Source organism: Physeter macrocephalus, chromosome 4, assembly GCF_002837175.3.
Source record: "Physeter macrocephalus isolate SW-GA chromosome 4, ASM283717v5, whole genome shotgun sequence".
In the NCBI taxonomy this organism is placed as follows: domain Eukaryota; kingdom Metazoa; phylum Chordata; class Mammalia; order Artiodactyla; family Physeteridae; genus Physeter; species Physeter macrocephalus.
The window spans coordinates 22588418-22601777 of record NC_041217.1 but is presented as its reverse complement, the minus strand read 5'-3'; the positions used below and the strand labels follow the sequence as shown (position 1 = coordinate 22601777).

At 46.7% G+C, this 13360-nt stretch overlaps 2 protein-coding genes across 3 annotated transcripts in view; both read left to right on the top strand.

Annotated features, from left to right (window-relative positions):
- The window catches only part of NVL (nuclear VCP like), a 104455-nt gene that overhangs the window by 86104 nt on the left and 4991 nt on the right, over positions 1–13360 (top strand). The window lies entirely within an intron of this gene.
- LOC112066681 (autophagy-related protein 13-like) lies at positions 379–7856 on the top strand. The gene is given in 4 exon segments (XM_055083841.1): positions 379–2064; positions 2301–2458; positions 4261–4455; positions 6137–7856. Coding segments are annotated over 4 exon segments (2724 nt in total). The 5' UTR covers positions 379–620; the 3' UTR covers positions 7064–7856.

Genomic DNA, 13360 nt, shown 5'->3' with positions numbered 1-13360 from the left:
AAATACGTATTAAAGAAAAAAAATGACCAGGAGAGGAATTGGTGGGTCTTATGGTGAATTTATGTTTAACTTTATAGAGAACTGCCAACCTTCTTTCCAAAGTGACTGTAATACCGTTTTACATTTTATGAGAGTTCTGGTTGGCTCACAGTCTCACCAACACTTGAATATTTTCAGTCTTTTAATTTTAGCCATTCTGCTTGATGCGGCATAGTATCCTTTTGTGGTCTAAATGTATGTTTCTCTAATGACTAAAATGTTGAGTATTTTTTTCATATGCTTACTGGTCATTTGGATATCTTATTTTGTGTCCTCATCTTTTGCTCTTAAAAAATTGAGATTTTCCCCCATAGCCCTCTTCCTCCCCCTGCCATCACCGAAGCGGATGAAAACAAACAGTAATGATGGCGGCGCCGGGAAGCGACCGGCTGCTGGGCTGAAGGCAGGAGTGATCACTTGAGCTGTGTGGGAAGCCCTGAAGAGCGCCTGTAGACGTGAGGGTGACTGTTGACTAGTGAAAAAAGGGACCCAAGGTTCACGACTCTCTTACTGGCAGTGGAATGACCTGTGGAAACCTGCGATCCATTCTCATTAAGTAAATCTCTGGATTCTTATAGGCAATGGAAACTGATCTCAATTCCCAGGACAGAAAGGACCTGGACAAATTCATTAAGTTTTTTGCCCTCAAGACTGTCTAAGTGATTGTCCAGGCTCGACTGGGCGAGAAGATTTGTACTCGTTCATCTTCTTCCCCAACGGGTTCAGACTGGTTCAATTTAGCAATCAAAGACATCCCAGAGGTTACACATGAAGCAAAGAAGGCGCTGGCAGGGCAGCTGCCTGCCATCGGGAGGTCTATGTGTGTGGAGATCTCACTCAAGACTTCTGAGGGAGATTCCATGGAGCTAGAAATCTGGTGTCTGGAAATGAATGAAAAGTGTGATAAAGAAATCAAAGTTTCCTATGCCGTGTACAACAGACTGCCGTTGCTACTGAAGTCTCTCCTTGCTATAACTAGGGTGACACCAGCTTACAGACTCTCCAGGAAACAAGGGCATGAATATGTCATATTGTATAGAATATATTTTGGGGAAGTTCAGCTGAATGGCTTAGGAGAAGGTTTCCAGACAGTTCGTATTGGGACAGTGGGTACCCCTGTGGGCACCATCACTCTTTCTTGTGCTTACAGAATTAACTTGGCATTCATGTCCACCAGGCACTTTGAGAGGACCCCACCTATCATGGGGATTATTATTGATCACTTTGTGGACCGTCCCTATCCCAGCTCCTCACCCATGCATCCCTGCAATTACGGAACCGCTGGTGAGGACATTGGAGTAACATATCCTTCTGTGGAAGATTCTCAAGAAGTGTGTACCACCTCTTTTTCCACCTCCCCTCCATCCCAGCTCATGGTTTCCGGGAAGGAAGGTGGGGTACCCCTTCCTCCCAACCAGCCTGCCCATGGTGCCCAGGCTGGTGACCAGGAGAGACTGGCAACCTACACCCCTTCTGATGGGGCCCACTGTGCTGCCACCCCTTCCAGCAGTGAGGATACTGAAGCTGTGTCAAACAGCAGTGAGGGACGGGCCTCCCCCCATGATGTCTTGGAGACCATCTTTGTCCGGAAAGTGGGGGCTTTTGTCAACAAACCCATCAACCAGGTGACCCTGACCAGTTTGGACATACCCTTTGCCATGTTTGCTCCCAAGAATTTGGAGCTGGAGGATGTGGATCCCATGGTGAATCCTCCAGATTCCCCAGAGACTACATCTCCTCTTCAGGGCAGCCTGCACTCTGATGGCTCCAGTGGGGGCAGCAGTGGCAATACCCAGGACGACTTTGTCATGATCGACTTCAAACCAGCTTTTTCTAAAGACGACATTCTTCCGATGGACTTGGGGACCTTCTATCGTGAATTTCAGAACCCCCCTCAGCTGAGCAGCCTCTCCATAGATATCGGGGCACAGTCCATGGCTGAGGACTTGGACTCACTACCAGAGAAGCTGGCTGTGCACGAGAAGAATGTCCGAGAATTTGATGCCTTTGTAGAAACCCTGCAGTAAAAGTTGGTGTCCTCGAGTACCAGCAGCATCCCCTTTTTGTGGTCCCAGGAGACAGAGAGCCTCCCACTCTTCAGCTGCTCCCATCCCTTGTCCCGCTTCAAGCCAGGTGGAGGGGAGGCTGGTTCCCCCACGGGGACCCGGAAGTCCCTGCTCTTGCACTCCTGGAGACTCACGGCAGCAGTGAAGGCCAGTGATAGCATTTGAGAGGACTCACCCTCTGACCTCCCTCTGCAGGGCCCTCTGCTTATACCGCCCTCAGCAGCTGCTTCACAAAGGCTTTCATCCCTCTCCTCCTGCCGGCCCCCTGCCCCGGGTTTGCCCAGCAGCTGGCCCCTCGCCTGCCTGCCGTTGCCATCCACCATTCGACCTTCCAGCTGGTGGCCCAGAGACTGGTATGGAGGCAGAAAGAGAAAGGAGACAGTGCTAGGAGGAGGAAGGAAGGAAGCTCTCCTTCAGGGTCTTTCTCCTTTAGTTCTGGTATCTTCTTCCTCTCTCTCTCTCCCCTCTCTCTGCCCTGTGCCTGTATTTTTGGCAGTATGGCAGGCTTCCTGCCCAAGGTGATGAGAACCCTAAAGTCAGCCATTCCCACCCTTGAAGGCTGTGCCAGCCCATCCGAGCAGCCCTGGCGGCTGCCTGTGCTCAGCTACATGGAAACAGAAGCCTCCCTCTCTAGGATTCTGTCATTGGAGTATCACAGCAAAGGTTCTTCTCTTTCCTCTCCCTTCCCCTGTCATTGCTCCTTGGTTATAGAACCCAGTAAATATTTATTACTTTCAGAGAAATCGGATATTTTGTAGAGAAAACATGTTTGAGGTTAGACGTTTTCACTTGGGGAAGGTTGGAGAGCCTCTTCCTGGGGCAGCGCCTCCTCCTGTAGAGATTCCTCGGATTCAGGTTGCTGCCCTGAGGATTTCCCTTCCCTTGTATATAAGGTGGGATCCGAGAATAGGGCTGGCTGAGGGCAGCAGAACCTCCCAGAATTGCTGCATTTGAACTGACATCACGCTCTGCCTTGGACATGTACATATTCCTGGTGAGAACTTTGACTCTCCCAGCTTCTCCAGAGAGACTGACTCTGTTCTGGCAGCCCAGGAAGTCTTGGGTGCGAAATGTGATGACTCCCCAGAGTTGTGGCACGTGTAGTGCCCGAGGGGCGCTGTGGCCCCGGGGAAGGCCAGACAGGCCCCTCCTCCTGGGGCATTTGTTTCTGATTCTCAGGGCTGGGTTACGGGCCTTTTCCTTCTTCCACCTAGGCCTAGCCACCACCTTTCTTTAACCCCAGGGTCTGTACACTGCCCTGAGGTTTATTAGTTGGATTGGTTCCTTGTTGAGAAACCAAAGCTGGGCATTCAGGTGTTGTTACTTGAGTTAAGTCAAGGGCCCAGCCTCACCCACTGACCATCTGTTCCTCCCCGCCTAACTGATAGGCCCAACCCCACTCCTCTGGCCCACCTGGGGTACTCATTGGCAGCAGCTGTTCTGCAGCAGAGCAGGTGGCCCTCAATTGCTTGTTAGCAAGTGCACGTGGCATTGTTTTCACCTACGAGGCTGATCTCTGAGGGCTGGGGTCAGCTCTGATGCTGCCTCAGTTGGGCTGAGCCCTGCCCCTGTGCACACATTCTCCTGCCTAAAAATGTGTTTCCAGGGCTTCCCTGGTGGCGCAGTGGTTAAGAATCCACCTGCCGATGCAGGGGACACGGGTTCGAGCCCTGGTCCGGGAAGATCCCACATGCTGCAGAGCAGCTAAGCCCGTGCGCCACAACTACTGAGCCTGTGCTCAAGGGCCTGCGAGCCACAACTACTTAAGCCCGTGTGCCTAGGGCCCACGCTCTGCAACAAGAGAAGCCACTGCAATGAGAAGCCTGCGCACCGCAACTAGAGAAAGCCTGCGCACAACGATGAAGACCCAACACAGCCAAAAATTTAAAAAAATTTTTTAAAAAGTGTTTCCAGTAGTGGCGTCCAGCTGGCCATCCTGTCACTGGGCCAGAGCACACCTGTGGCCTGCTAAACCAATCCAGGCTTACCCCCCAGGTCCCAGCACTGAGACGGGCAAAGGCCCTGGTAAGTTACTGATTGCCCCCCACTCCCCCACCTCATCCCAGTATCTCAGCTGCTGCCCTCTTCCAAGGCCAAGCATGGAAAGGCCTGTTAGCCATTTGCCTCTTTGACTCCTAATTGTTGGCCTCTGCAGGCAGCAGCCTTTCTTCAGGACCCCATCAGTGAGAGGCCAGGGAGGCTGAGCCCTGACTTTGAGCTGAGCCTGGGAGGAGCAGAGCAACTGTCAAGGCCGGCCCTTGTCCCTCAGCCCTGTACAGTGAAAGGTATGAGCCCTAGACGGACCTGCACAGCACCCCCGGGACAGGGCTGGGACCAGTCGTGTCTCCAGGTGGGAGAGCCCCTCCCGCTCCTCCAGCCTACTTTATTTGGAAATATTGAGCTATACTTTAAAATGTATTCAAGAGATTTCCAATAAACTTTTTCTGTACTTTATAGCCTCCTGTCCTGCAAGCTGTCGAAAAATCTAGCCCACTTCCTCCCACTTCTGGGCAGCCCCGGGTCACTGACAGGCTCCGTGGAGGGAAGAGCGGTGCCATGTGAGGCACAGCAAGGTTTCAGAGCCATTCAGGCTGTTTGGAGTCCTGGGGCCTTGGACTGGTTGGGAATTTTTTTTTTTTTTTTTTCCTGGACGCACTGTGCAGCACGTGGGATCTTAGTTCACTGACCAGGGATCAAACCCAGGCCCCCTGCATTGGGAGCATGGAGTCTTAACCACTGGACCACCAGGGAAGTCCCAGGAAACCTCTTAGAGCCTCATTTTCCTTGGCTGTAATGTTTCCATTTCAAGGGTTGTGTGAGAGTATTCAGTGAGATAACGTGTATGAAGTAGATGTGCACGTGAGGTACGCCCATAGTAAAATCCTCAGAACGGGTAGGCCGTTATCTTCAGCTCTCTATCCTTCCTACCCAGCACAGCTCACCACTCACCCTGGGCAACAGCCTTTGGCTCAGAGGGAAAGACAACTGACAGGTCCCTGCCATGTTTCCAGCAGAGGCCAAGCAGTGGGCGGGGGACTCTCCAGACTGCTGGGATATTTGCTGATCTGGTGTGAGGGGTTGTGGCTGAGCAAACCAGACAGAAGGGAAGGGACTGAGTGAAGTAAGCAGAAGTCCAGGTCCCATGCATGTTTGTTTAGCTGCCCTGATCTGACAAACAGCTGGAGCCAGGGCACTGGAAAAGTAGAAGAGCCCTGTGGGGATTATTCCTACCTGGCCCCCTGGGGGCTTCCATGGCAGGTGTCAGCCCTGGCAAAGCCAGCTCCTTCCTCCTATTTCGCCTGCAGTGGCGGGAGGGAGTGGAAGGTAGAGCTGGTGTCCCAGAGGAAGAGGTGGTTCTAGAGGCTGGAGGCTGGACAAACCTGGGCAAGTGCTGTCTTGGTTGCCTCCCACGCCCTTCAGGCCAGAAGCCAGGCCCCAGGGCAGAAGAGGACTAGTTAGAAAATTCTAAATTCATCTCAAACCTGGGGCTGAAAAGAATGGGCCCGCCCACTGCTGCCGCTTTGGGCCCTGGGAGCCCTTGCTTGTTAGTGAACTGCATGTGACGCTGACCATGATACCTGACCACGCATCCAACTCCTGGGTCAGAAATGGTGGAAAGACAGTCCTTGGAGTCCTCACCTTCAGTTAGGGGTCCCCCAAAAGCAAAGTGTTCAATTGCCCCTTGTCTGATGGTGTCCTACCCCTTTAAGCCATGTCACTACACTCTGCCCCCAGAGACCCACTGTTGCCAAGGCAGGGGTAAACTGGCTCTTGAGTCACTGGCAGAGGCCCTGCCAGGAGCCCAACCCAAGTAAACAGCTCTCCGTCTCCTGCTCCCCTGTCTTGTCATTTCCTTGGGTCACTGCCCTTCTGTTCTAAATAGTCACCCAGCTTAGAGCTGAGCAGAGCCAGGGAGACAGGCCGCCAGCGCCTTCTGTTTGAGCTACCTGGACGAAGGTCACAGTTGTGCAGGCGGACTGGCTTCCTGGAGCTCGGTGCCTGTGTTTATAACCATTGTCTTGATCCTGCAGCTTTGGCCGGGTACCCCTGTGGGCACCATCACTCTTTCTTGTGCTTACAGAATTAACTTGGCATTCATGTCCACCAGGCACTTTGAGAGGACCCCACCTATCATGGGGATTATTATTGATCACTTTGTGGACCGTCCCTATCCCAGCTCCTCACCCATGCATCCCTGCAATTACGGAACCGCTGGTGAGGACATTGGAGTAACATATCCTTCTGTGGAAGATTCTCAAGAAGTGTGTACCACCTCTTTTTCCACCTCCCCTCCATCCCAGCTCATGGTTTCCGGGAAGGAAGGTGGGGTACCCCTTCCTCCCAACCAGCCTGCCCATGGTGCCCAGGCTGGTGACCAGGAGAGACTGGCAACCTACACCCCTTCTGATGGGGCCCACTGTGCTGCCACCCCTTCCAGCAGTGAGGATACTGAAGCTGTGTCAAACAGCAGTGAGGGACGGGCCTCCCCCCATGATGTCTTGGAGACCATCTTTGTCCGGAAAGTGGGGGCTTTTGTCAACAAACCCATCAACCAGGTGACCCTGACCAGTTTGGACATACCCTTTGCCATGTTTGCTCCCAAGAATTTGGAGCTGGAGGATGTGGATCCCATGGTGAATCCTCCAGATTCCCCAGAGACTACATCTCCTCTTCAGGGCAGCCTGCACTCTGATGGCTCCAGTGGGGGCAGCAGTGGCAATACCCAGGACGACTTTGTCATGATCGACTTCAAACCAGCTTTTTCTAAAGACGACATTCTTCCGATGGACTTGGGGACCTTCTATCGTGAATTTCAGAACCCCCCTCAGCTGAGCAGCCTCTCCATAGATATCGGGGCACAGTCCATGGCTGAGGACTTGGACTCACTACCAGAGAAGCTGGCTGTGCACGAGAAGAATGTCCGAGAATTTGATGCCTTTGTAGAAACCCTGCAGTAAAAGTTGGTGTCCTCGAGTACCAGCAGCATCCCCTTTTTGTGGTCCCAGGAGACAGAGAGCCTCCCACTCTTCAGCTGCTCCCATCCCTTGTCCCGCTTCAAGCCAGGTGGAGGGGAGGCTGGTTCCCCCACGGGGACCCGGAAGTCCCTGCTCTTGCACTCCTGGAGACTCACGGCAGCAGTGAAGGCCAGTGATAGCATTTGAGAGGACTCACCCTCTGACCTCCCTCTGCAGGGCCCTCTGCTTATACCGCCCTCAGCAGCTGCTTCACAAAGGCTTTCATCCCTCTCCTCCTGCCGGCCCCCTGCCCCGGGTTTGCCCAGCAGCTGGCCCCTCGCCTGCCTGCCGTTGCCATCCACCATTCGACCTTCCAGCTGGTGGCCCAGAGACTGGTATGGAGGCAGAAAGAGAAAGGAGACAGTGCTAGGAGGAGGAAGGAAGGAAGCTCTCCTTCAGGGTCTTTCTCCTTTAGTTCTGGTATCTTCTTCCTCTCTCTCTCTCCCCTCTCTCTGCCCTGTGCCTGTATTTTTGGCAGTATGGCAGGCTTCCTGCCCAAGGTGATGAGAACCCTAAAGTCAGCCATTCCCACCCTTGAAGGCTGTGCCAGCCCATCCGAGCAGCCCTGGCGGCTGCCTGTGCTCAGCTACATGGAAACAGAAGCCTCCCTCTCTAGGATTCTGTCATTGGAGTATCACAGCAAAGGTTCTTCTCTTTCCTCTCCCTTCCCCTGTCATTGCTCCTTGGTTATAGAACCCAGTAAATATTTATTACTTTCAGAGGAAAAAAAAAAAATTGAGTTGTTTCCTTATTATTAAGGAAACAACTATTATTCCTTATTAAACTAAATTCTTAGTTTATCTTAGATAGAAGCCTTTATCAGATATGCATATTGAGGATATTTTCTCCTAACCTGTTGTTGACTTTTTTATTTTCTAAAGGCATCTTTTGAAGAGCAGAAGTTTTTAATTTAGATGAAGTTCAATTTTTCTTTTTTCTTTTTTTTATAATTTGTGTGCTTCTGTCATAAGAAATCTTGACTATGCTAAGTTTGCAAAAATGTTCTCCTTTGCTTTTTTCCTAGTAGTTTAATAGTTTCTGCTTTATAACAAAGTGAATCAGCTATACATATACATACATCCCCATACTCCTCCCTCTTGCGTCTCCCTCCCACCCTCCCTATCCCACCACTCTAGGTGGTCACAACATCAATTGGTTTTTATATATTGAGCTGGGATAGCTCCTCATTTGTCACTCTTTTACTTTCTTTACCTCTAAAAAGATCACTTCAGTTTTCTAGAAACTTGTGTTTGCTTGCTGTAATTTTTTTTAACATCTTTATTGGAGTATAATTCCTTTACAATGGTGTGTTAGTTTCTGCTTTATAACAGAGTGAATCAGTTATACATATACATACCACTGAGCTGATCTCCCTGTGCTCTGCGGCTGCTTCCCACTAGCTAGCTATTTTACGTTTGGTAGTGTATATATGTCCATGCCACTCTCTCACTTTCCCCTTCCCCATATCCTCAAGTCCATGCTCTAGTAGGTCTGTGTCTTTATTCCCGTCTTACCCCTAGGTTCTTCATGACCTTTTTTTTTTTTTTTTTCCTTAGATTCCATATATATGTGTTAGCATACGGTATTTGTTTTTCTCTTTCTGACTTCATGCTCTCCTGCCAGGTAAATCATTCCTACTAGCTGGTGCCTTCTCTTTCCTTGAAGCAGTTGGCTCCCTGGTGCCACATGGTTGTTAATTTGAGGTTGGACAACAATGGCATGTGAAGTGGATTCCGTGTCCAGCAATTGGCTGACATGATAGTGGGGTGTAGTTTAGTTAGAGGCCAAATGCAGAACCGTGTCACCTGACCCAGTAAATCCTTGGTAAGCAGTTGAGGGTGGAAAGTGAACACATGAGCAAATATTCCGTCTCTGAGTCTCTACCTGTATTCTTTATTCATTCCCACTTCATTGGTACCAAACTTTTAGGCTCCATCTGAAGGTACCTGCCCTGTCCTAGTTTCTGGTGAGAGGCCATGTCCTATTGTGGTCCTAAGGAGACTTAATAGACTGGTAATTTGTTATGACAGATATCCCAACAAAGAAGATTGAACTCTTTTTGCCAGTTGCTTCTCAGTCTCTGTTAATTATCTCCCCTCAATGAAGTCAAATTCTCTTGTCCAAAATGTGTCACTTCATAGACCTATGAAGCATAACTTATTTTGCTGGTTTGGTTTTTTCAGTAATAACTGCTCACCAGAGACCTGAGGCTAGGTTAACTATTAATAAATGTTGAGACTTTGAGATTATTTTCCCAGCTACTATCTCAAATTATAGCCTTTTCACTCTGCCTACTATGGCATTGTTCAGGTGTCAGGAAGGAAACCTCACTCAAACATAAATTATAATTTTTTTTCCTCCTCTGTTAAAGCCACACCATAGAAACTCTCCTGTTTTATTAACTCGTTGTTTTAGAGTTTTTCACACCCACTGGCCGGAACACATTGATTCTCTTCTTCAGACTCAGGATTAAATGGTTCATCCATTTGCTTGATCAAGCCTGTCACACTGACATTTATGAGAGAAAAACTTCCCAAGTATAGTCCCTCTTGCCTCTAGCTGTGTATTGAGTTGCCTAAGATCCCATCCATCCATAAACATCACATACTTACTGTACATATGCCAGCCTCTGTGCTAGACTCACAAGATATATTTAAAATCACATAAGACGTGGATTAGGAACCATTTCGAGCAATTAAGGGTTGTAAGGTAAGCACTACCATAGATGTATACATAGAATATGTATTAACCTGGTCACTCAATTCTGTTAATGTTAGAAAATTGTTTGCAAGCAGCTTTTGCTTTGAAGGTATCAACTACAGTATGACAAAGGCCATATGAGTGATTTTATTTAAAAACTGGACCTATAATTCCACACACAGTAGAATTTTTTTTATCCTCTTAGGAACATCCCTTGGAAGGCTACATGTATGTCCTAGTGATGCTACTTGATTCTAATATACTCTCTTTAATATTTTTGGTGATCATAAATCTTTAAGTATTTGATCTCTGGAAACTACACTAGTGAATAAGAAGGTATAACTTCTCTTTTGGAGGTAGGCATGGTATGAATTTTGAATAAATGATAAAAGAGACAGATGACCGAGCTGAGTATTACTTTGTTTGATGTTTAAAAAAAATAAGGCACAACATTAAGGTAAAGAGACTACTTTCCTTGTTTGGCATTTTAACTGGCCCTTATGAAATTATTACTTATGAAACTAACAGTGGTTGCTTGTGGGAAGAGAAACTGAGTAACTGGAGGACAGAGGTGTGAAAGTTGACCTTTCATCCTGTTTGAATTTTGAACCACGTGAATGTATTACCTATCTTTAAAAATTAAATACTTAAAAAATAATAATTTAAAAGATCTGTAAGACTGAAATAGTAATAATAGTTATCTCTCTGGAAATTAAGGATTAATTTTTTTTTTTTTTTTTGCTGATCTGTATTTTCTTTATATTTCTACAAAAATATTGTTTTATAACTTAAAATGTTATTTTATTATTAACAAAGGAATTGCTGGGCTTCCCTGATGGCGCAGTGGTTGAGAGTCCGCCTGCTGGTGCAGGGGACATGGGTTCGTGCCCCGGTCCGGGAGGATCCCACATGCCGCGGAGCGGCTGGGCCCATGAGCCATGGCCTCTGGGCCTGTGTGTCTGGAGCCTGTGCTCCGCAACAGGAGAGGCCGCGGCAGTGAGAGGCCCGCGTACAGCAAAAAAAAAAAAAAAAAAAAAAAAAAAAAGGAATTGCTTTAATCTGGCTATAAGCAAAGCATGCTTAAAATGTCTTTATTCTACATATATTATTTAGCAGTGGTGTTGAAATACAGAGGCCCTTTTATCCTATTTCAGAGTTAATTCAGCGTTTCACTAATACCTATTTTCTGTTCACCTTTGACACGGTTTGAGAGGTACTTGAGGGGTGTCGGTCCAGTGGTTAGGACTTGGTGCTTTCACTGCCGAGGGCCTGGGTTCGATCTCTGGTCAGGGAACTAGGATCCTGGAAGCCACATGGTGCAGCCAAAAAAAAGAGAGAGAGAGAGAGTGGTGCTTGAAAAATCACTGAAATAAGTATATAGACATTATTTTTTTTAATTCATCTTCCAAACCAGAGGTAACCTTCCTGCAGTCAGAAAAGGTTTTCCTTCTTGAATGGTGTATTTGCCCTTTCTCTGTTTCAGTGTTGTGATTTGTTAGAGAGAGATAACATCTGTTCTGCCTTTGTCATGGGATTATCGTTAGAATAAAATATAATGGTAGTAAACTCATTTTTTTAAAAGTCAAAAACATAATACATGTAAAGGAATATATTACTGCTAATTTCCATGCATTTAGCTTGCAATTTCTGTAAATGTTTTTAAACTCTCCACTCCTCCATACCTTCCCTCAAGTCTTAACTTGCATCATGCTAGAAGAGAGAACACTGTGATCAGACTTGTGGGCTGTTCCCTTGGCAGTACAAGACAATCTTGTTGATTTGACTTTCCCCAGTCTAGGAGACAAAGAAGAAACCATCAGTGCTACGGCCACTTGGTATTATTCAAAATTATTTCAATGGCTCTGCTCTTGGTCTTTTTATTTTAATTTTCCTTGTTTTGTTTTTGAAACCAGACAGAGGCAACCTAAAGTTTATATTGAAAAATAAGCAAACTGAAGAGCCAGGAAAACTCCAGAAACATCAAGCTGGGGGTGGGGCCTAAAAAACCACTAATGTGTTTTCTTTTTTTTTTTTTAACATCTTTATTGGAGTATAATTGCTTTATAATGGTGTGTTAGTTTCTGCTTTACAACAAAGTGAATCAGTTATACATATACATATGTTCCCATATCTCTTCCCTCTTGCGTCTCCCTCCCTCTCACCCTCCCACCCCTCTAGGTGGTCACAAAGCACCGAGCTGATCTCCCTGTGCTATTCGGCTGCTTCCCACTAGCTAGCTATTCTATGTTTGGTAGTGTATATATGTCCATGCCACTCTCACTTTGTCACAGCTTACCCTTCCCCCTCCCCATATCCTCAAGTCCATGCTCTAGTAGGTCTGTGTTTTATTCCCGTCCTACCACTAATCTCTTCATGACATTTTTTTTTCTTAGATTCCATATATATGTGTTAGCATACGGTATTTGTTTTTCTCCTTCTGACTTACTTCACTCTGTATGACAGACTCCAGTTCTATCCACCTCATTACAAATAACTCAGTTTCATTTCTTTTTATGGCTGAGTAATATTCCATTGTATATATGTGCCACATCTTCTTTATCCATTCATCTGTTGATGGACAGTTAGGTTGCTTCCATGTCCTTGCTATTGTAAATAGAGCTGCAATGAACATTTTGGTACATGACTCTTTTTGAATTATGGTTTTCTCAGGGTATATGCCCAGTAGTGGGATTGCGGGGTCGTATGGTAGTTCTATTTGTAGTTTTTTAAGGAACCTCCATACTGTTCTCCATAGTGGCTGTATCAATTTACATTCCCACCAGCAGTGCAAGAGGGTTCCCTTTTCTCCACACCCTCTCCAGCATTTATTGTTTCTAGAGTTTTTGATGATGGCCAATCTGACCGGTGTGAGATGATATCTCATTGTCGTTTTGATTTGCATTTCTCTAATGATTAATGATGTTGAGCATTCTTTCATGTGTTTGTTGGCAATCTGTATATCTTCTTTGGAGAAATGTCTTTTTAGTTCTTCTGCCCATTTTTGGATTGGGTTGTTTGTTTTTTTGTTATTGAGCTGCATGAGTTGCTTATAAATTTTGGATATTAATCCTTTGTCAGTTGCTTCATTTGCAAATATTTTCTCCCATTCTGAGGGTTGTCTTTTGGTCTTGTTTATGGTTTCCTGTGCTTTGCAAAAGCTTTTAAGTTTCATTAGGTCCCATTTGTTTATTTTTGCTTTTATTTCCATTTCTCTAGGAGGTGGGTCAAAAAGGATCTTGCTGTGATTTATGTCATAGAGTGTTCTGCCTATGTTTTCCTCTAAGAGTTTGATAGTGTCTGGCCTTACATTTACGTCTTTAACCCATTTTGAGTTTATTTTTGTGTATGGTGTCAGGGAGTGTTCTAATTTCATACTTTTACATGTAGCTGTCCAGTTTTCCCAGCACCACTTATTGAAGAGGCTGTCTTTTCTCCACTGTATATTCTTGCCTCCTTTATCAAAGATAAGGTGACCAAAAGCCTCAGTAATTAAAACTCTGAAGTAGTGACACATGAATCGACAGACACATGAAGCAGGGT